General features: G+C 44.8%; 3 protein-coding genes across 3 annotated transcripts in view; 2 read left to right on the forward strand and 1 right to left on the reverse strand.

Moving 5' to 3' along the window:
* The window catches only part of PLXNA4 (plexin A4), a 450,027-nt gene that overhangs the window by 10,183 nt on the left and 416,388 nt on the right, over window positions 1-23,456 (forward strand). The gene's annotated exons all lie outside the window — the stretch shown is intronic.
* Window positions 1-23,456, forward strand: part of PODXL (podocalyxin like) — a 1,065,326-nt gene that overhangs the window by 588 nt on the left and 1,041,282 nt on the right. The window lies entirely within an intron of this gene.
* Window positions 2,266-23,456, reverse strand: part of LOC126950803 (basic proline-rich protein-like) — a gene marked incomplete at its 3' end in the record, with an annotated part of 538,772 nt that continues 517,581 nt past the window's right edge. Inside the window, exons 3-4 of the mRNA XM_050784805.1 lie at window positions 2,697-3,307; window positions 2,266-2,618 (exon numbers count right to left, since the gene is read on the reverse strand). Coding sequence (XP_050640762.1) covers window positions 2,266-2,618; window positions 2,697-3,307 — 964 coding nt within the window. The remainder of the gene's footprint in view (window positions 2,619-2,696; window positions 3,308-23,456) is intronic.

Consider the following 23,456-nt stretch of genomic DNA (forward strand, 5'->3'; position numbering starts at 1 on the left):
TTCCCACAAGTGGCACTTTTTGGTTGCACATAACAGATCAAGATGGATGTTTGCAAAATATGTGAGTAATGACATTCACCTTCTCAATTTTTTTTTCTCCAGCTATACTTCTTGAATAAGAGGCTTCAATATAACTGACAAAGATAAGTGTTCTTTATCAAATTAACAAAGGAAGCTTGAGTTATTAAGACACATCTCCCTAAACTTTGGATGATTGAAACAAATTTTCTCTTGGGAAGAGAAAACTTTGCCATCCAAGAAAGGGCTGAGTATTTCTAATTAGACTGTAAATCCATGGTTTCCACCACTGGGTAGTGACCTGGGAGTGAAGTTAGGCATTTCCCATGGAAAGCATTTTCACCACCTGGCATTCATCTAACACAGTAATGATTGTGTATGTGCATGTGTGTGTGTGTATGAGAGAGACAGAGAGAGAGAGAGTGGGAGTGTGTATGTGGGTTGGGGTAAAAGGGGGTACCCTCTCAGTGGTATTTGGGTTTGAATCACTTGGGGACACTGGTAATTCACGTGCCCAATTATAGGGCCCCCCCATGCTTGGTACAGGCACGGTCCTCCTTTCCAGAGTGAATAACAGTTGCTAACACACACTAACAAAATTCCCCTGACGCCCATTCATAAAGCATTGCACTGGTGATTCTATCAGCATTAAACTGTTTGGTGACTGAGCTTAGAATTATAGGAATCGGAGAAATGAATTAGCAGTAAATCAAGTCCCAGCTGAGTTCGAACCCAACTGCAGTGAGTTTTAAATTAAAAATATCTTGCTATGATGAAGCAGTTGTAAGTCAAGCACTGGAGCTCTGTTGCTCTTGACTTTGGAGAAGTGTGGCAGCCACCCTTTGAAAGGAAAACCCTGACAACAGCTTGTATTGATTCCCAGCCATGCTGGGAAATTGCCACTTCGTTTCTTCTTCATAAACTGTTGACTTTCATTTTTTTTCAAAAAAAGGAATCCTATTTGCAGGGATACAGCAGGGCTTTGGGAGGAAGACAGGTGGGAGGGGGCTCAGGCCCATGGGGGACTATTCATGGGATTCTCTTTGGTCCTCAGGAAGAGTCATGCTGAAGGGGAATCTGGGTCTGCGGGTGTCATGTGGTTTGTTTCCCTGCTCGGACCATATGTGATTCTTCTTTCTGGAGGATCTGTACAAAAACAACAAAGAGAACACTTCAAGGAAGCTGCAAGACTGTCGTGTTGCAGTGACAATTGCGGTGTAATAGGAAATCATTTATGTAAGTTACAGTGCCCTCTGAATGGAGCTTGTCAGAAATGTGGCTACGGTCTTTCCAGGCCTATTTTTGTTTCTTCCTGCAAAATAATCCTGAGGTTTTCATTTTCAGAGCAATTGAAGAAATATTATGTACTGGCCAGGGAATACAGAAACTGAGCTTCTAATCCTAGGTCTGCTGAATGTCTTTCAGCGAGTGCCCTCTCTGGGCTAGGCCTCAATTTCTCCTCTTTAAAGCCAGGAATAAGCCCTTGCTGTTTCACACCTGCAGCCCAGGAGGTGAGGATGAATGTGGCCTTGCATATTAAAGAGTTGGGTGAGCATCAGAAGAAAGAGTCTATTTACACACAAGGTCAAAGAAAATCAAGACAAAGAGAATGAAAACTGAGCTTAGGCCTCTCATCACACCTTTATCAGCTCCCGTGTATTTGCTGAGCTGGCGAGGAGGTATAAGTGATAAAAGCCACATGCAGAGGGTCAGAAAGGAGAATGTAGTAGGGATGGCAGGAGACAGTGGCAGGGGATGGTCAGTGCAGGAGTCCAGAGGCCTGGGTCCCCGAGGAGATCTCTATCCTGGCAGTAGTAGGTTCAATTGGGGACTTCAGAAAAAGAAAAGGGTTCATAACGTCCCTCGATGCCTACATTTCACCAAGCTCCATGCACATATATTTGCATATTTTAGTAAGAGACGTTGACATGATGTTATGAAATATTTAATCAATTAATTGATCAAGCAATTAGTCAATTCAAGCAATATTTATTGAGTGCCTACTATGTGCTAGGCACTATATGAGAATTTGTGTAGAGATGAAAGACCTACTTCTGCCAGGAGGGAGTTCATGGCTTAGTGTGGACACAACATATGTGGGAATAGAGAATTTACATGCAATGTGGCAGGAAGTGAGATTGAGGCATGAAGAGAGTGCTCTGGGAATAGGAAGAGAGGCACCCATCCGGTTATGAAAAGCAGGACATGAAGAAGGGCTCCTGGAGAAGGAGGAGGAGGAGCAAGAAGAGGGGGAGGAAGAGGAGGAGAAGGAGAAGGAAGAGGAGGAGGGGAAGGAAGAGGAGGAGGAGAAGGAGGAGGGGGAAAAGGAAGAGAAGGAGGATGAGGAGAAGGAGGAGGAGAAGGAGGAGAAGGAGGAGGAAAAGGAGGAGAAGGAGGAGGAGGAGAAAGAGGAGGTGGAAGATGAAGAGGAAGAGAAAGAGGAGGAGGAAGAGGAGGAGAAGGAGGAGGAGGACAAAGAGGAGGAGGAGGAGAAGGAGAAGGAGGAGGAGGAGAAGGAGGAGGAGGAGAAGGAGGAGAAGGAGAAAGAGGAGAAAGCAGAGGAGGAGGAGGAGAAGGAGGAGGAGAAGGGGGAGGAGGAGAAAGAGGAGAAGAAGGAGGAGGAGAAAGAAGAGGACAAGGAAGAGGAGAAGGGGGAGGAGAAAGAGGAGGAGAAAGACGAGGAGAAGGAGGAGGAGGAGAAGGGGGAGGAGGAGGAGAAGGGGGAGGAGGAGGAGAAGGAGGAGGAGGAGGAAGAAGAGGAGAAGGAGGAGGAGAAGGAGGAGGAGGAGGAGGAAAAGGAGGAGGAGGAGGAGGAAAAGGAGGAGAAGGAGGAGGAGGAGGAGGAGGAGAGGGAGGAGGAGGAGGAAAAGGAGGAGAAGAAGGAGGAGGAGAAGGAGGAGGAGGAGGAGGAAGAGGAGGAAGAGGAGGAGGAGAAGAAGGAGGAGGAGAAGGAGGAGGAGGAGAAAGAGGAGGAGGAAGAAGAGGAGGAGGAGGAGGAGGAGGAGAGGAGGAGAGGAGAAGAGGAGGAGGAGAGAGAAGAAGAGGAGGAGGAAGAAGAGGAGGAGGAAGAAGAGGAGGAGGAAGAGGAGGAGGAAGAGGAGGAGGAGGAGGAGAAGGAGGAGGAGAAGAAGGAGGAGGAGGAAAAGGAGGAGGAGGAAGAGGAGGAGGGGAAGAAGGAGGAGGAGAAGGAGGAGGAGGGGAAGAAGGAGGAGGAGGAAGAGGAGGAGGGGAAGAAGGAGGAGGAGAAGGAGGAGGAGGGGAAGAAGGAGGAGGAGGAAGAGGAGGAGGAAGAGGGGCATCCAGTTGAGTTGTAGAGGATGCTTTGAAGGATCCCTCAGATTGTCTTTGTGAACTCATAAGCAGACGTCCCACGTGGAGGAAGCAGCACAGAGAGGTGAGAGCACAGCCCTCGGGGTCTGCAGGAGTTCAAGGCAGAGGTGGGAAGTGGGGCAAGGGGCAACATGGCAGAGGCTGCACCAGGAGCAGTATCAGTGTCCAGCTAAGGGATTTATCCATCAGGCAGCAGTCAGGCCTTGGGGATCTCCAGGAAGAGAATCAAGACCAGATTTGTACTGTGGCAAGGTTAAGCAGGGGCCACGTGGAGAATAACTGGAAGTGGGCTATTGCAGTAAATCAAAGCATCCTGAGCTGGGGCTGATCAAAGGTGGTGGGAAAGGAGAGAAAGGGGCTGATCTGAGAAGTACATCATAGGAGTTAGCGCTGACAGATGGTGGATATGGTGGTGAAGGTGGTGGGCAGCAAAGAACGGTCAGTGGGGCTGTCCTGCAGGTGTCCTGCCTAGGTGGCTGTGGGAGATGATGCCATTCATGGAGCTGGAGAAATCTGGACTGAGGCAGTTTGTGGGGGAAGTGGTGGGGCAGGAGTACTGCATTCTTTTCTGGACAAGGTGAATTGAGGCACATGTGGTTTTGCAGGTGGACGTGACCAGGAGGCCGGTGGATACAAGGCTCTTGTGTCCCTGGCAGCTTCAACTTCATGCTTACCTAGTGCTGTTTCCTTCTAGACCCAGTTGCAGACTTAGGAGTTCCTTTTGGGATCTGGCAGAAACTTGACAAAGAAGCTAGAAGATCCACACAGAGATTCTTTCATTTTTCAAGTAGTTCATGTTTCGATGTAAACATACTGTCTTGGACAATGTACTTGAAATTATTCTGAAAGCATCCCAAGTATTCACCTTCCCTTAGGAGAATCCCACTACTTTCCAGTGGAAAAAGAACGATCCCTGGAGGTTGAGTAGCACCCAGAGTGCTACTTATGGAGCAAGCTTGGAACAGAGCACACCTGGGCCACTGTTCTGCTTGTTGCCTTCCTTGGCGCGTGCCTCCAACTTCAATGAGTGCATGCTCAAAACAGTATGGTCTAGGGAAATGAACTCCACCATGAACTAAGAGATTGGTGATTAAAATATTGACCTTGCCCATTAGGAATAATGTCCCGTTGGCCTAATCCCACATTCTGGGAGGTAGGACAAAGTCTGCACAATCAAAGCCTGCAGGTAGTACCTGGCCGCTACATAGGGTTGGCTTGGTCCAGGAGTGTCAGGTGTCAAGGAAAAATTTTTATGATTGGAATGCCATTAGGTGGGGCAATCCCTCTCCAGGTTCTGCCCCCTGTTTCTTATATCTTTGCTTCACACATCTATGATGAAGGTATTTTTAAAATACCAGACACAGTCTAGGGCTTAGTAAAATTCAAGCACTATCTGTTCTCTCTCTTTCCAATACATGGGGAAAAATGAATGGATTAGCATATTAGTGACAGATGCTTTGCATTTTGCAGGGGAGCTTTATAATTTAGTGGTCTTCATTTGTTGTAGGAGGTGTAGACACGGGCTCCTGTGTTCCATTACAGAGTGCATGCCATAGGAACTGCAGAGAACAGGCCATTGGTTTGAGCAGTGCTAGAGAGAGATATACCCAACTCCTTCAAGTCTTCCCAGATGCTTTCAGCCCTCTGTGCTGCTGTGGAAGGTAGTGAGACTTGGGGATGGGGAGAGGCCCGAGATAGTGCTGGGCCTCTGACTAGCCCAGGCATCATTTAGACCTGTTCTTCCAGACTGAGGGACCCCGGGAGTTCAGGCCCAAAGAGTGTCTTTAGCTGCAAAATTGCAGTGCAACATCAAGTGAAACGATGGATCTACCCTCTTCTCTGGATTACTTCTGGGTATCTCAGAGCTGCTAATAAAATTGGCTTGTGCTTTGGGCTGTCTTGTGGGGAGAAACGGGGGGCAGGGGTAAGTGTTTTTGAGCTCTAACCTTTCAAAAACCCCACAGAGGTGGCAGGATTTCTGTTCATTCCTCCTCACGCCTCTTTTCCCAGCTCTTGTACATTATATCAACTGCTCTTGGCATGTAATACATTTATGGAGCTGCACTTTTAGTCTCAGGGAATTCAGCAGCTTCTCCCAGTTTATCTGGTGGCACATTGTTTCCTTACTAGGAGGCAGAGGGCAGGGCCTGGGGCTCTAAGAAGGAAAGTAACCTAACCGCAGTGATCTGTGGTCAGCACTGGAATAGAGCAGTTGACGCCATGGGGGGTGTCCTTGTTACATCCCCTCACCATGCCCCTGTCCACTGCAGCTGAAGCCTTTGGGATTGGTGAGCTGAGCCCTCTCCAAGGCTGTCTCAGAGCCTGCAACAAAGGTAGGGAATCCCTACGCTTTCCCCTTTTCTTGTACCACCTTCTTACATTTCATTTTAGAGACTACCTACTGACCTGAAGGCATCAGATGTCCTCAAAGGGGCTGCTGGCTTTATACTTGGATGAGAAGATCTAAGAAAGGAGGCAAAGGCAAAAGAGGCAGGATACTGACCATGTGCATGATGTCAAATTGGACAAAGAATCTTGGCTGTCATTGGCTCCAGGCCGAGTGTTGGGGGTGTGGAGCAGAGAGAGTGAGCTTTGCTAAACCCAGGCCTAATTGCATGAAGTTGCTGTAGCTCATTTCACTCTCCTTTGTTCCTTCTCCCAGGACTTAATACTAGCAAGACCAAAGCCTTCTTGGCAAATACTTAAAAATAAACTAATTAAATAATTTTTCTAAACTGTATTTATATTTCTGGCAATCATTATTGAGTGAAATGGTATTTTATTTACATCTAGGATTTGCGGCAATGTAATAGAAGTTCTCTTGTTTTAATTTGATGATGCTCATTTTTGGAATGTTCTAAAGAGCGTTTATAAAAAAGCTTACAGAATATCACATGACCAAATGTAGAAAATTCGCTTTGAAAATATGTCATTTCTCCAGCACATACTGTTTTGAAAGAATGGCATTTTCACTTAACACTTATATTTGAAAACTTAAAAATATTGCTAGGCATGGAACAGCATGTTAACCAGGTAACAAATTTTACAAGTAGACTTAGCCACATGCCAGGTCTGGGCATTTTTGTGTGCAGACAGTAGTATACAGAGAGACTTTCTGAAAACTCAGCCTGCCAAGAATTTCCTGGTAATATAAGATTTATTGGCTTGTATTTTCAGTATTTATATCTCATATCCCCACTTAATTGCAAGCTTCTTGAAAGCAGGTATTGTCTTAGACACATTTGCAGTTCCCTTTGGACCCAACATAAGGTTATTTGATGTCTCTCTCTCTCTCCCTACCTTAAACTTGGTTTTCTGAGCTTGAAAAGAGAAGTATTTGAATGGTCGGACAGTAGAGGGCATACACATCCTGAAACAGCTGTGGATCTACAGGAAGTGGGAAGTAGCTTCCTGGGGAAGTCTGCAGGCAGTGATGTCCATGTTTTGGTGTTTATTCTTCCATATGATTATCATTTTTCACCAACTGATGGTAAACAGAGCACCTAATGAGTTGGTCTCTAGACCACGGATGTACCATATTGCTTGGTGGGCACAGAGGAGCTGCAGATAACATCCTTTCCAAAATGAAAACTCCATTAAACTTGGCTGACTTCTTGTTGTCTTTGGTCAAAAGGTCCAAAGGTTTTGCAAAGGTGAAAACTTAAAAAAAAAAAAAAAGGTAAATTCAAGGAAAATTCAAGGAAATAAAGAGATTTTTATTCAAGGGCACACACAGTTGCTCCTTGGTAATTGATTGCCTGTCTTTATGTACCCCCTCCTCCCATTTCCTCCATCTTCTGTGAAGAAAATCTTAAGTTGTAGGTTTTGATAAACTCTCTTCCCACCTCTTTTGTCTGAGCCAAGCATCCTGGCTGTGCTGGCAAGTTGGGAGCCTTTGCAGGGGATGGAAACAACTCAACTTCAGTAGCACGTGATAGAGGGCTCTTTCTCTTTTAACTGCTTTGCACATTGATGCAGAGCTCATTGCTGCTCATGGTACAGGTAGGTCTGACTCCACATCTAATTTTGTGCAGGTCACCATTTACAGGAGGTGTAGATAGCAAAGCCCAATGTCAAAATTCATCCGCATGGCAGGGTTTCTGGGCAGCCCTTTAAGATCTTAGGGCAGCCCCCATCCCACTGCTGGTTCATAACCAGTGGGTCTCTAAGCTTCTCCCACCCTCATTATATGTGTGTCTTCCACAACCTTCTGCCACCTGGTACTTTATCCATTAATATTTTTTGAAGCCTAAAATTTGAATTTTTGTTTGTCACATTCAATTTCTTTTGGGGGGTCCAGTTTTGACCTGTTTCAGGCTGCTAAGATAGTCTTAAACTTTGTGTCATCCTCATCAATGGGTTGAGCCTTACTCTACTATTAAATGACTTCTCTCATATTATCTCATTTGACCTTCACAAGTCCTGGAATCTGTCAGTTGCAAATTTGATAAATGTGACTCTCAGTCTTCATTCAACTTACTGATAAAAGTATGAAACAGCACAGCACCAAGGACAGAACCCTTTGACGTGGCATTTTCTGAAGAGCTTCACTTTTGGGTTGGACAAATAACCATTGATTCACTTTCTTTAGGCTCCAGAAGCAGGGGAGCACCCAGGACCCAGGATAGACTTTGGAGGCAGACAGATCTGGCACTGCAACCCAACTTATGCCAAATTGACCACGCCCAATGGGCAGATTATGTGGGGACTCATTTCCAATGATTATAGGCAGGTGAGAGCTATGGGCCTTCTCCTCCACAACCTTCCTACAAAAGCAAGTTGCAGACTCAATTCTACCCTACCTACCATTCTTTGTTAGTAACCAGGCACAGAAATAGCCATACAGCCTGTTTTTGAAGCTCAGTGTGAATCCTGCTCTCTGCCTCATCTAGTGTCCCGGGAAGGGTCTCAAGATTTGCTGATATAGCGGATCACCTCAACCCTGCAGGTGGACAGCCAGAGGGCACAAGGGGCATGCAGTAGGCAGAGGCTCCCTCTCTGGCCCCAGGGTGTAGTAAAAATATTGTCAGTTTCTGCAAGTATCAGGAAGTGAGAAAGTTTGAGAGGCACTGACTTAGTAACTCTGACAAGTTTATTTCAAGGAAGATTTATTTGAGGCAGATGTGGCAATGTGGTTGCAGGTTTCGGCTCATCTTCTAGTGGGATTAGAGGACAGCATCCTTTGAGAGATGAAATAGACCCTAGTAAGACCCCTAGGGCAAGAATGGAGCCACAAAGGGCTCTAGGCTTGCCAGATTCTTGTGCCCAAAGGGCAGAGATGCCTGGATGGCATTTCTAACCAATTATGCATATTCGACACTGCTTAATTTCTCGTTGATAAATTGTTTCCAACATCTCTTATGCATTTTAACAAACAGTGTAGACTCTGATGCAAGGCTTTCAAAGACTAAGTCACCGGCCCTGGTTAGTTACAATACTTCAGATGTTGACTAACCATCCTTGGGTGAGGATTGGAACTAACTTATATTATACCACTCTGTTTAAGCTGGCGCATTTTAAAGTAATTTACAGACATCATCAAGCCTTGGCTACTCAGCTGTGTGGCTGAGTATGTTACCTGTCTTCTCTGTTGTTCAGTGTCCTTATCATTAAAAGAATAAAATAAGGGACTACTCTAACAATTAAGTGACATAATACATGGGAAATAGCTTGCACACTGCTTGACACGTATTAAATGCTCAGTAAATGGAGAGGTGATATTATTGAAAATTGTTGCCTGTTCTTCAGATTCCTAAAGCTTGTCAGTTCTACTACTTGCCACCCTGTGTTGGATTAAAACACTTCAGTTTTCTTGGTTTATAAATAGTCACATCTGTTTCTAACACTGGGCTTCAACAAGTCTACTGCCTTGAGGTTCTATAAGCAAATGGGAAGGGAAGAAGAGCAGGTGGCTGGTCCCATTGCATTAATTCTGGCTCTCTGTCAGAGTATGACCTCTTAAAAAAAGATTTAAAAATATTTGTAGGGATTCCTTTATTTTTGGAAGACTCCGAATTTTCTGAGTCTAGATTTAACAGCCACATTTATATATTCAATCTGTGCTCAGATCAGCCATCCACATGTAAACATACATTATTTTTATAGGACCTGGAGTGATATCTTAGATAATGTGCTTTCTTGCCAGGCCATGGTAATAGTTAGGTTTTTTGTTTTGTTTTGTTTTGTTTTTCAGGTTTACCACCCAAGACTCTGAATTTGGTGTAGGGAGAGCAGATAGGAGACTATTGGCTCAAAGCAGTGGCTAACCATTAGTGAGTAATTATTGCCTGGAGCCTACCTGATAATTATGCCAAGCATTGCAGGATGGGGCATCTGCTAATGTTTGCCTGCAACAAAGTCAGAAAACTGAAGTGGTCCATCAGAGACCAGAGAGGTGTGTTCAGTGCACATGTTATTTGCATACTTGGATGTCCTCACCTGCCTTCAACAGGGGATATTTATGAGCACAGCCCATCTCAGCTGTCTTCAGCCCCAGGCCCTGGTTTCCTGGAAAGACAGCCTTAAACTGGCGAGTAAGGGCCTCTGGGATTCTCCTGTGTGGTTTTCATCATGTACAGCCAGCCAGCCAATCAGAACCCTCTGCCCTGAGGCATCCTGGTTCAGAGCATGCTCGATTCTTCCAGGCACCTTAGCTTTGAAATCAGTGAAATCTCTGCATGATGACAAACGATTAAGCTGGAAACATTGCATTATTCCCAGCAACACTCTGGCTGAGAGAGGAAAGAACCACTGGTTGACTGTGGAGAAAGGTGATTTGCCACTGTGGAGAGGGAACAAAAGCTCTGAGAGTCTGGAACTGGAGTGTGTCAGTATATTTTGAAGATGATGAGACCTCTGTGAGCAGAGTCCTGCTCTGGGCTTGTGGAGATGGTCTTTCCACAGCATAGCACATCATGGGGAGATTTTCCATTGCTTCTCTGTCCCCTAAAGGAAAAGGGGCACCTCATTGTTACACTGTTCCCCCAGGGTCCTTGTCACTGCCATCCTCTACTGTTCAGCCCATCTACAGAATGCAAAAGAGGGGCCAGATATTCTGTGCCATTGCTTGAGTGTGTGTCCTGATATTTTTGGGTTGAAAATAGTCGTATATCTATATCTATATCTATCTCCAAATGGGTATCCTTAGGCAAAATTGAGAAGTAGTTGAATTTTGCCCCAAGTACTTGGGTATCTCCTTTCTATCTCTCTTTCTTTCTTTAGACAGGGCTTTTGGCGCTATACGCTGTAGTGTGTATACCTGTGAGCTGGGAGCAAATAAGGGCTGAGATTCTGCTCATGTTTTATTGGCCAAGGCTTGGTGTATCTCTTTGCTCAGGAAGGGCTGCCCTTTTCTTCCCCCAAGATGCCTTTCTGTTTACCAACTTCTGTTTACCAAGTTCTGGCCAACCAGAGAGGACAGCACTCCCTAATTCTCAGTAAATAGCCATGTAGACCAGTGGGGACCCTGCTGTTTGCACCCTCTCCACTCTCTTCTGTTTAGCCTTGGGCCACAGAAAAACAGAGGTGATGGAGGAGGTACACTAAGGTGTAAGTTGTTGAAAGAGAAAGCATGATGCTTGACCCAAAGAAACCATGTTCCAATGGTGGACTTTCAGGATGTCAGTGGAGGGAGTAAGATGTGGACTGTGCAGGGGGGCTTTGCTAGAACCTCTCAAACCAGACAGGAAGGTCCGATGTGTGGTTATTCTCTAGGTGCCTGTGCTTCAGATTGAGCTCAGGGACAGCTGTCTCTGGCCCCTCTTTTGCATTTAATTTTCATGTACCCTGCCAGGAAGCTCTCCCCCTGGGCTGATGACTGTCACCCCTTGGCTTTTCTGATGGGTCTGGGGAATGGGGAGATCCTTCTGACTGTGTTATGAGCCTCCTGGGGGCAAAATACCATTCACAGTAATGTGGAAAATAGCCTAAGGACTGCTGAGAGCGGCCTCCTGCCATGTCCCCCCACTTCCTGTGTGTGTATCCTCCCTGTCATTCCAGGAAATGCTGACCTCTGGGTGAGCAGGTTGCAGGCCACGCCTGGGGCTGGCAGAAACATATCTCAAGACGCATCTGCGAGGCTTCCAGATCATCCATGTGTGGATGCCGTGCAAGAGCTAGGCATTCAGAGCGGCAGGCTTTCTGCCTTTGAGGTCCGCCCAGAGAGACTGGCTTTTCCAGCAACCAGAATTAGGAGGAGCTTCAGTTTCATGGCATGGGAGCCCACAGCACCCCAGAATCCTGAGCCAAGCATTCTAACTGCTAACAAGCCAATCCCCTGCCTCCTGGCAGAATCACCCCTAAGAGGGCTTGTGATAGGCAGTACTGGTCCCAAGACAAAATTTTTTTGAGTTTCTTTTATCCTAACACAACTTCCACTTCAACTAGCATCACTGAGCTGGCTTTGGGGTGAGGGTCTCAGGCACTGAATTGATTTTATACAGAAGGGCATTTCTCCTGATATTAATCTTTAGGGAAATGAAAGCCTACTTTTATTCTGTCCAGTGTTTTGTGGTCCAAAGCGGGTGTGTCTCCAGATGAAGGAAATGGAGTATCAATGCTAATTTGAGATCCAATGAGCAGCGGCTCAGGTAATCAGATACCACTTCAGCTGGAAACCTCACACCTGCAGAAGGACTTTTTCTTCTCACCTTCCAGAGCCTTCTAGCTATGAGGTGTGCTACAGGAAATTGGGAGCTGATGAAGAAGCGGGCTGCCCCATTCCCACTCCCAGGGCTGCCTGTAGAGAGTCCAGGCCCTTCACTTCCCAGTGCCTACCATCTTGGGGCAAAGGTACTTACAGCTACTGCTTGTGAACCAGAATTTCTGAAGTGGGGTAAGACTAACAAAGAGCCCCAAACAGATAACTCCCACTGTGGCTTCTTTTTGACCAAGTGGTTGCTGAGAACTAAATCAACTCTCCTAAGTGTGTTCTTTCTCAGTATTTTAAATCAAGGTCTAGGAGTCAGGGCTTCAGCACTGAGGTTCTGGGTAACTCTGCCAGCTGTGATCCTGGACACCATCTCTGAATGGCTTTTCATGCCCCAATTAATGTCTTCCTTGCTCATCATATTAACTCTCACCAGGAGCTTTCCTGTCAAAGGAAGGAGGCGGAGCGAGCACTTAGCTTTCCATCTACTGTCACTTCGGCTGCATCTTGGCTGCATGTGTGGCATTGATTTTACATGTCCCTCCTCAGCAAACCTGCTAATAAGATTATTTTCCTTCCTCTCCTTTCTCCCACCCCCTTCAACCTGGCCCCGACTCCTGGTCAGACCTTGATTACATGTCTCATTGATTCCATTCAGCTATTTATTAATACACTAATTAGTATGTTCATTTAAAGGAGAGTGACACCGCTTTTTAAAAATAGATGTACAGAGGTGTAGGTTAATGGCAATCTCTGTTTATTTAACATAGATGTCTGGTGTGAAGTGGATTAGTTTTGGATGTTAAAAGGACACAGGGGTTTTTCTGGGGCTTAAATCACTTTAGCTGACAGTCAGTAACACCCTTTGAAAGGTGACACCTAGAATCGTGTTTCATTTTCCTTCAGTGATCATAGATACTCCAGTATTGGGGTGGGGAAACTAGAGGGAACTGAGAGGGTACAGTACAGGGTTGGTGGTATTAAGTCTTTCGCAGACAGCTCTGATTGTGTATGGGGACTGGCTGGCCCTTACAGCCTCCAGTGAGGTATACTCACTACTCTGGCTGTAGGACCTGACGGGCATTTTGTAATGAAAGGTTTGTGAAGGGAAAAGCAGTGCTTTTCTATTATAGACTTGTTCTTTTTGTTCTTGAGTTGCTCACTATTAATCATGGCCAGTTAATTCTGTAACAAACCACCTCAGTTCAATATGGGTTAGTATGTGGGGGGATTTTGCTCCATGCAGTCATTCAGGAGCCCAGGTTCCTTCCATGTTGTGGCTCCACCATCCTGTTGAGGGCTTCTCAATTTCCCACTGGCTCTTCTGTATCTGGTCAAGAGAGAAAGGAAGAGAAAATGTGTGAAGAAAGCTACTGAGTGCTCTGGGGACCTGGGTGTGCACCTAAGCTCTCTGTCTCCAAGTTCGGTGTGCTGGGACTGCACTTTTGAGTGTTGAGGAATTGTCAGGAGGCTGCTGCTGTGGTCCAAGGGAGAAATGATGAGGACTGGGCCTGGGGTACTAAATGGAAGGGAAGGCAGAGGCCCAGAAGTGGGTCTTGGTGAGAACTAGATGAGGCAGCTGAGGGGCACGGAGCACTGAGTGGGTGCTTGTGCTCTAGCAAAGGGAGAGAATGCAGGAAAAGGAGCAGGTGTGGAAGAACTGATGGGGCCTGTTTTTGAGGAGCTGGGTTTGAAGTGTCTATGGGACAGCATGGAGATATACTGGGTGTGTGAGTGGCCAGGAGGTCAGGGGGAGACCAGGATTAAGGTCTGCACTGCAAATTGGATGAGGGGCTATAGGTGCAGATGTGGTCATTGCAGCCCAATGGGGTGGGAGGACTATTAGGGTCGTCAGCAGCAAAGGAGCTGGACTCTTCCTTTCCTCCTCCCACTGAGTCTTTCAGACAGAAGCCTTGAGGGAGAGGAGGACAGGGGAGGTTAATTGTGTATAGCAGACCTCGGTGCCTTGCAAATAAAAAATAAAGTCATATTTTGGTTAAAACTCAAATTATAATGATTTTTTAAATTAGCTGAGCTGCACTCAGATCCTCTTTAAGTGTCTACTAATTGCCTCCTGCAGCTGAAGAAATGCTGACCCCTCCCTCTCATTGCTATTTCTCCCTGTTATTCCAAGCCTGGAAGAAGTCCTTCCCCAGATTCCTTCCAGCACAAAGAGATCAGGCTGTATGTTTGAGTATAACTTTTTTTGATGGGTCGAGGGTAATAAAGGAAACACAGAGAGTAACTTAACACTTCTTCAAAAGGTAGCCGCTTAAACCTGTCCTCACTTGTGGGTACCTCATGCCCCACTCCTGGGCATCCTGCTCCCTAGAGGAAGGGCAGGCTCACCACCATGCTGTGGGGTCGGGGGTACTCTGAGTTGCAATGAAGACCCACATTCCAGCCCTCATTGTCTTCCTAGGGAACGTTCACTTCCTTCAGGGTAAACCTTACCCTTGGGTAGCAGGTGGGGTATCGCCCTAGCCTTAAGGCACCCACAGAGCAACCACAGCAGAACAAGGTTACAACCCCAAAGTCTGGGTTCGTGCTCCAAACTGCAACTGGATCCTGGGCTCAACCTCCACCTTCTTGTAAAGTGAGGATCTCACCCACCTGCGCTGTCTTCTTCTGCCTAATTTTTAAACTATAGCTCTACCTTTCTCTACCTAATGTTCAAACTGTGGTTTGAACTATAACTCGTCTGCCGGTCCACAAAAATAAGCTGAGCATTCTAAAGTCATTTTAAGAATAAAATCCCAACCCCCATGCTGTTCCCCAAACAAACAAACAAACAAACAAACAAATGAACAAACTCACCCTAAGGAAATATTAAAGATGTAGCAGTAACTTAACCCAAATAGCAATTGACATGACTGCTGAGGAATCCTCCCTGCATTTGATGTACTTTGCCGTTTTCCAGAACACTAAGGAGGGTAATGGCTCAGGCAAATGACCCTCCCAGGAGCAAGGAAATCTGTCCCCAGGAAGATTTTAGGGTCCACTCACTTTTAAGGTTTTTCCTGCATTGATGGTTCCAGCTTTCAAAAATCTTGGGAGGGTCCAAATGTATCAGTGTCACCGGGGTTGGGACCCAGGATTTTTTTAAGTTCCCCAGGTGATTCTCATGAGTAGCCAAGTTCGGAATAATTTCCAGGGTCTGAACTAAGTGGTTCAGGTCCTACCAAGACACCTCAAAGGGTGTGAGTAGTTAATCAATAGTTTGCACGAGGGGAAATTAGGTTCCCTGGGATTCCTGTTTTCTTAGGTGGGATAATGATAGGGGTGTTATCGGAAAAGGGTCCTGATCCAGACCCCAACAGAGGTTTCTTGGACCTCACACAAGAAAGAATTCAGGGCAAGTCCATACAGTAAAGTGAAAGCAAGTTTATTAAGAAAGTAAAGGAATAAAAAAATGGCTACTCCATAGGCAGAGCAGTAGGATGAGTTGCTTGACCAAGTATACTTACGGTTATTTCTGGATGATATGCTAAACAAGGGGTGGATTATTCATGAGATTTCCGGAAAAGGGGTACAGATTTCCTGGAACTGAGGGTTCCTCCCTTTTTTAGACCATATAGGGAAACTTGTGGATGTTGCCATGGCATTTGTAAATTGTCATGGTGTTGGCGTGAGTGTCTTTTACCAGGATACTGTATTATAATTAGCATATAATTAGCAGTGGGGATGACCAGAGGTCACTTTCATCACCATCTTGGTTTTGGTGAGTTTTGGCCAGTTTCTTCTCCGCATCCTGTTTCATCAGAAAGGTCTTTATGACCTGTATCTTGTGCCATCCCCATCTCATCCCATGATTAAGAATGCCTAACTTTCTGGGAATGTAGCCCAACCTTCTGAGAATGTAGCCCAGTAGGACCCAGCCTCAGTTTACCCATCCCCTATTCAAGATGGAGTTGCTCTGGTTCAAACACCTCTGACAGGGGTACATTTTACTCTGCAAACTAAGAAATAACAGATTAAGGTTTAATAGCTATGTTGGGTATTTACTGGAACTTTTAGGAGAAACCTTGGTCTTGGTCTTGGATGAGAACATGCCTTACCTTGGGTCAGAGCACATTTCTCTTGGCCCGGGGCTAGGAACCGTTCATCTCAGACTGCCTGGCAGCCTGTCTCACTGTTATCAGTGTTGTCTACCTCCAAGTCCCACTTCTGGGCACTCTCCACCAAGCAAAACCCCCAAATGCATACAAAATGGTAGGACATTTCTTAAAAAGCAAATAAATAACTACCTTACTTGCACTTGAAATTGCCCTAGGCTCATCTGCTTGTCATAAAAGTCCTTTCTCAGTCATCTTGCAATAAGAATTAAACTCTACTCTGTTGATTTGTGACGAGGGCTAGGGGAGTCTAGAACTCCGCTTCCTACTATGACAACTAAGTGCTGTTTGACAAGCAGGACTCTCCAAACCCCTCACCAACCCCACCGGATTTGGGACGTGGCATTCCTAGAAACTCTTTTGAGGCTTTGCAAAGCCAGGCTTTGTCTCTCTTCACTCTCTCCCCACTTGCAGCCCTGGAGTGAAGCCACCAATTCAAAGGGCTCTGTGTGGCTGGGTGTTTTCTTCGGTTTCACGTTTTGTTCGACAGCATTAGATCTGCTCGTGTTCAGACTCCCCAGGGCCTGTGTGTGCGTCACTGAAGGCTTTCTGTCCTAATTTGGTCATAGTGGTCTTGGGATCTGTAGTTGTGGCTACAAAGAGAGGTGCTTTCTGCTTTCTTGCCATCCCCAGGGCTCTTTTGCAAGCTGCTGCATGAAGCTAAAATACAGAGCAGTCCAAAGAATAAAAATCTAGGCCACCAACAAACTCTCTTGTTGCCTCCACAGACCCCGATTTGATTCTCCTGGTAGGTATATTTGTGGGGTTCTGATGGCTTTGACTGCCTCCCTGTTTTCTCTGTGGTTCTGGTTTGCCTGGCTGTTGGAACGTCTGTCCTTTGATTCTTCTGCACAGTAGGCCAGAGTTGGAATCCCTGGTATAGTTCTGCACCCTACCAGAATGTCCCAGGAGGAGCTCCAGACAGCTCCCAGCCTCTCCTCTTGACTCCTACTACCCACTGTATCCTTACCCATGCCTGCATGCACTCAGGAGCATTGTAGCAAAGAAATAGATGCAACCACATTGGCATGGAGGGGATGCTTGTTAAGTAACATACAAAGACCTAGAAACTTAAGCAGAGATGTAGGTGTGGGAAGGTTTAAGAAAGAACATACTGTAGGCTTCAAGGTAAAGACTCCGAAATCAGATTAAAGTTTAATTCACATCCCACCACTTTGTAGTTTGGGCAAGGTACTTAAATCTCCTTGAGACAGTGACTTCATTTGTAAGAGGTGGGTGACGATGCCTTCCTTACAGTTTATGTGAGATGATGTGTGTGAAGTGGTCAGCATCAGTACTGGGCCCAGAGCAAGCATCATTGAAGAGCACAGCCTACTGTATCTTCCTTTTGAAAAGCATTTTTCACTTTAAATTCTCTCCGTGAACTGGAATCAGGGGAAATATCACCATGGAGCTAGCTTGCTGTAATTCAGTTTACTATTTCAAGAGAGGAAGTATTTAAAACATAGATGTATTTTTCAGGCCACTTGTAACAAATTAGCATCCTTTTGGGCTCCCCTTCCTGGAATAGTGAAACCAGATGGGCCAGTTTGGCATTTGACTTGCATATTTTCATTTTGTGAATCTCAGGGGTTGGACCCATGGTTCCTAAGCCTTGTTTGTCCTCAGATTCACCTGAGGAACTTTTGAAAGTTACAGATTCCCTGCCCTCCTTCCAGACTGATGTAACCAGAATCGACCAGGGTGTTAGGAGCAAGGGTGGGGATGGAGAACCTTCTCAAAAGGGGCTTGAGGTGGATCTGATAATCAATCAGTTTTGTAAGTCCAAAACAAGATCACTGTTCACTAGTGGGGCATTTGTTTCAAGCATTTCCATTAATGCTGTTTCTTCTCCCCTCTGCTCTCCAGTGTATTATTAAAAAAGCTTAGCACTGGAGGGATCACCAGCCCCTGCCCCCTTCTGTTCCTGAGTCTCAGTGAGTGTCTGGTTATGAATTAACGGTGCCCACTGTTTTTGGCCACACGGATATATTAGATTCTGGAGATATGCTTACAAATGGCTTTCACCAGAGTTCTACTTTCTTTGGACTTAAAAAATTTGATTGGTGCTTTGGGATTTTTAGTCTCTCAGTTCCTACATCCCGACGGGGTAGCATATTGAACCCACTAAGACTGTCAAAGCAGGAGGGAAGATCCAGACCATATGAAAGGGATCCCTAATACTTGTCCCTTCTTAGATGCTGCATTTTTTGTGGTCCTGGAGGCATCTATTCCTGCATTTCCACATCCTAGCCCTTTTTCTGCTGTGCTGCCATTGTTTTTCATTCTGAGGATTAGTTTTGGGACTAGGTGAGCTACTATTCCTGAAGCTCTAGCTAGAGGCAGAGATCCCAAGTACTTGGGTGGTGGCCAGAACATCACAGAGAGGAACCAGATGTAGGTCAGGCTAGTCAAATGCACCCTTCTGTGCACCATCTGGGGTTGATATTCAAGCCAGTCCCCTGTTGGACTCACTAATGATGACCATGGTTATCAAAGGTGACTGACAACTCAGCACTGGTCAGTTTTAGGGGTTGGTTTGCAACTGCGGGTCCCCTTCTTAGCCTTGAATGTGCACAGTTATCCTATCAGTCAGCAGGAATACACCCAGCCGCCTCCTGCAGGGTCCAGGCCCACAGGCGCCTGATGACTTTGTGGTGGATGATGTCAGTCAATCAGTCAAACCTCTCCCGACTCCAGCAACACTGAGTTTTTCTTAGCCTCCTCTATCCTATTACACTTCTTAACACCTTAGTTCCAAATTTTCTTAATCCTCACTTTTTTTTTTCCTTTCCTGCGAAAAACAAATGAAAGTCATCCACTCACTGTTTTGCTTTCTTCTGGAATAAAAGCATTTGGAGAGAAAAAGTGAGCACATTTACAGGGAGGATTCTCTTTGGGGCTGTGTCATGAGAGAAAAACCTTGGGTCAACCCATTGCCCTGCCTTTGGGTGGCAAATGTATAAGGATTATTTGACTAGAAAGGGATGCCTGGCTTGTTTTCCTCATCCCAGCTCTCTCAGTTCAATAACTCAACAAGTATTTATAGTGTGTTTTTTATGAGCCAGGTATTGTGCCAGGTGCTGGGGGTTCAGTGTGAGTGGCAAACATGGTCCTACCCACAGGGAGCCGAGAGTCTATACCTGGGACGTTTTTGTTCAGCCTCATTCTGCTTTGATAGGTTTCCAACCTCATTCTGCTTTGATAGGTTTCCCAGGCCTCTACCCAAACCTACATCCTGACTTCCACTGGGATAAATTAAAGCTGCCCACAGGAGCATGTGAAGTAACTGCAGGAGGTAGGGTCCTTTTGAGAGAATTAGTAGGAGCTTTCTTGGGACAGACAATAGGAGCCCAGAGGACACTGGGGGAGGGGTGGTTATCCTCTTAAACTCTAGGTCTGAAGCGGGAAAGGAGTCTTGGGATAGACTAGGGAGAAAAAAAATACATTTGCTTTTTGCAGATCTCATTACTTTGGTGTAGACAATAAGAAAGGCAAAAGCAAACAGGTTGTGTGGTGAGCTTTGCCTGGTGTGGCTGTACTAGTCCCCTCTATTGTAGCACAGGTCCAGTTCAGATCAATGTCAAGATCAGTCATTTATTTATGAAACTAATATAGGCCCTTCCCCAAGTTACATTTTACTTTTAATTTATTTCATCTCCAAGATCTTTGCAGTGAAAGCGAAAGTTTTCTATTTTTATTTTTTACAGGTACCTACTTTTGATATTCACTCATATACATGGAAGGGAGGAAGAAATATCTGTAGTACATGACAGACATCTAGGCCAAGAAAGCCATAGTTATTTAAAGGTTTACATTTCCACTCCATTCAGACGCTACCTAAAAACCTGGGAAGTTAACCCTAATGGGCACCTTTTCATTACTCAGTAGACCCAATAGTGAGAATCCTAGGAGCCCCCATGGATCACCTGTCACATAGTGACAAGGTGTGCCCCCCTCACCCTCGGCACACTTAAGTCTATTTCTGTGTGCTCCTTCTTTTCTATGGAACTTCCTGGCTTGTATTCCAATGCTCCAGGACCTCTATTACTAACAAGTGGCTCTGGGAGCTTTCTCCTTCCCCAAAACAAGAATTGTGCTGTCAGCCAATTTCACTTAGAGAATCTCTAATATCACAAAATGGGTTGCTCTCTGACTCTCCAAGAGGTTATCCCACCTGCCTGACTGTAGTGACACCATATCTAGATGTATTCCATGGTAGGTTATCTATTCTCAAATGAAATCATCTCTCCTCTGGGAGGTTTTTGGGTTGGAGAGTGGCCACTGTCACTTACTTGAAACTGAGACCTTTACCTTGAGCTGTCTCATGACTAAAGGAGGATGCGTGGGTTGTGGCTTAGCCCTCATAATCTCTTTCCCTTGTCTAAGCTACTCATGTTCAAAACCTCAATATCATCTTTGATTCTTCTTTCTCTTTCAATCCCAGTCTCAGTTAATGGGCAAATCATATCATTTTACTTTTCTCCCTCTGTCCTTCATCTGGTTTTCTTTCCATATTCTGATTTCTGTCCCATCTTCTAGTTGGTGTGCCTCACTCATGAAATAACCCTGGCCTTCCCATCTTTCCCTGTCTTCCTAGTGTTGCTGCCAGCGTAGCCCTAGCTCAGATAGTTTGCCTTCTTCTCTGAAGTTTGATAAAAGGGGTCAACTCTCCTTCCTGATTTTGGTCTCATCCGCCTCTAGTCAGTTTGGCACATAAGTGTCCGATTCATCTTCCTCAAGTATAGCTCCCCAGGAGAATTCCTTTGCTTGAGAATCTTCAATGGCTCCCCATAGCTTGTCAAAGATCCTTCCTTTTAAGCCTAGCATTCAAGTTCATCCTTGTTTTGGAATTGGCCTGTTGTTTGGGTTTATCTTTTATTTCCTCCCAAAAGCAAATCCAATGTTCCAGTCAAATCAAATACCAGCTGGGAGATTTTTGCTTCTAGTAAAGGCAGACTAGCTAATTCAATTGACTGGCCTTCCTACTGATAAAAATTCAGAAAGTGGAGAAGATATTTTCAAAAACAGGCTTGAAGACACATGAAAGCTAGTAAGGTGGTAAATATTGATAGGGCCACATTTTGGAAGAAGCTGGAAATCCAGAGGTTAACTAATCAGAGGGATTAGACTTTTGCTGGCTTCTAAAGAGGCAGCTGAGGGTCTAAGCATTGCATTTGACAGCATCAGGGCATTAGAGGACACAAGCCGGAGTTCAGGGCCTATTAAGCATGGGAACATTTTGGGTTGGAACTACAAGTAAACCAGCTTTTGCAAGTTGTGAAGTCAGGCTTTGAATCCCTTGAGTAGCTCAGAAAAATGACAATTTCTGAAATGGGATTAATGTTACACTATGTTGCAAGTCAGTTACCTGGTAGAAGCAAACAATACTATCTGGAGGAAGATACCTTATCTTAGTCATCATATTATTTCCACAAATAAATCTTTGAATACAATGTCTAGCATGTAATCAAAGATAAGCTGGCACACAAGGAAATAAGTCAACATGACCAAGAACCAGCAGAAATAATAGACTCACGGGTTTCCTGGATAATTTCCAATGCAATTATCAGACCATGGATTTAAAATAACCATGCTTACTATTTTCAAGTAGAAATAAGACAAGATTACAAGTTTTGGCAGCAAACTAGAAACTATAAAAATGACATAGTAGATTTCAAACAAGAACCAAAAAGAAATCCTGGAACTGAAAAAATATAACAACTGAAATTAAGAGTTCAGTGGATGTATTTTAAATAATTTAGAAATAGCAGAAGAGATAATTAATGAAGTAGGGCAGGGGGCAAATGAAATCATCCAAAATGAAGTATAATAAATACAGAAAACTTAGGTAAGAGACATCGAGGATACAGTGAGAATAGTCTTTATCTATTTAATTGGATTTCTACAAAGAAAGAAAAAAATGAAGAAGTATTATTTGAAGAGGTAATGGCCATGAATTTTCTAAAACAAGCAGAAAACATCAATACAGAGATTCAAGAAGGTCTGTAAACTCCAAGCAGGATAAATAAGAAGAAATCTACATTCAGATCTGTCACAATACAAACATAGAAAATTGAAGACACATTGTAGTATTTGTTATTTCCTGAGCAAGTCTTTAATTTTCTTGCATCTGTACCTTGGTCTGTACTATTTCCCCACCCCCTCATCTTCATCTGTCCAGATGTTACCCATTATTTACCAAGCTTTATCTGATAATCCTCCTGTCTTTACCTCCAACTGGATTTATAATTAAAATTATCAGTAAAAACTTAATGTCAACCATATTAATCTTACTTGTTTGACTACTGCTATCATTATTAAGTGCTTACTTAGTTCCAGGCATTGTCCTGGGCACCTGTCATATATTATTTCTTTTAATTCTCATAAAACTCAGCAGAGTTATTACACAAGAAAACTCAGAGACCACCCACCTCTCCTCTGAACTTGTCTAGCATTTTACCTGTCATGTACCACCTATTTCATTTCTTTAAAAACACCTCTTCTTCTAGACATGTATTCGATTTTCCTGGTACTATTATAATTTGTATGTAAAGCCCATTTCATGTAGAGGAAGTGAGTAGCAACTGGTTTTGCTCATGCATAGTAGGTGTTCATTCATTTGTTGAGTGAGTGTCTCACGTGGCTTACCTGGCTTGTCCCTGAGATGCCTTAAATGCCTGAGGATCTGTTAAAATCTGAGCAGATGCACCAATGGAAACTGAGCCCATCCCCACACCTTATCATCTCTGCCTGCCTTAGCGGCTCCCGTTCACACGTTAAATTGAAAGCAGCAACCCATGCTCTATTTAAAGTGTCCTCGAAAATGGTACTCAAGTGTGTAACACAGCTATTTCACTGACATGGGCAGGGTATTTATGGAGAAGTTGTTTTTCTTTTGGATAGGGGGCTTTATAACCAGAAGCCATTATATGACACCTATGTGGATGTCAAAAGGAAAACAACGAAAAAACCTCTACTAGTTACTTCCATCTCTATCAAGACATAATCTCCCTGGTTATTTTCTCTATCAAGCCGTCTCTCTTCCATCAGCATCCAAAGATCACAAAATACGACCTGGGGCCAGTAAAGTTGAAGCAAGAATTGTCCAGAGCAGAAAGAATAATTGCAGTTTTCACCATTAGCATTCCAGCAGCACCGGCTCTCTCTGGGTTTGTTCACCTGCTCAGCTTGACAGCTTGATGGTTTGCGGGGCAAGGAACATTTTAGCACAGTCAGTTGCTACTCTTATGGGGAGGGGGAAGCTGGTGAAAGCACTAGGTAGGAGTCTCTAGAGAAAGGGGCTATGTATGGGAAGAGAGGTGTTAAGTTAGGGGAAATGACCA

Source organism: Macaca thibetana, chromosome 3 (genome assembly GCF_024542745.1).
Source record: "Macaca thibetana thibetana isolate TM-01 chromosome 3, ASM2454274v1, whole genome shotgun sequence".
NCBI lineage: Eukaryota > Metazoa > Chordata > Mammalia > Primates > Cercopithecidae > Macaca > Macaca thibetana.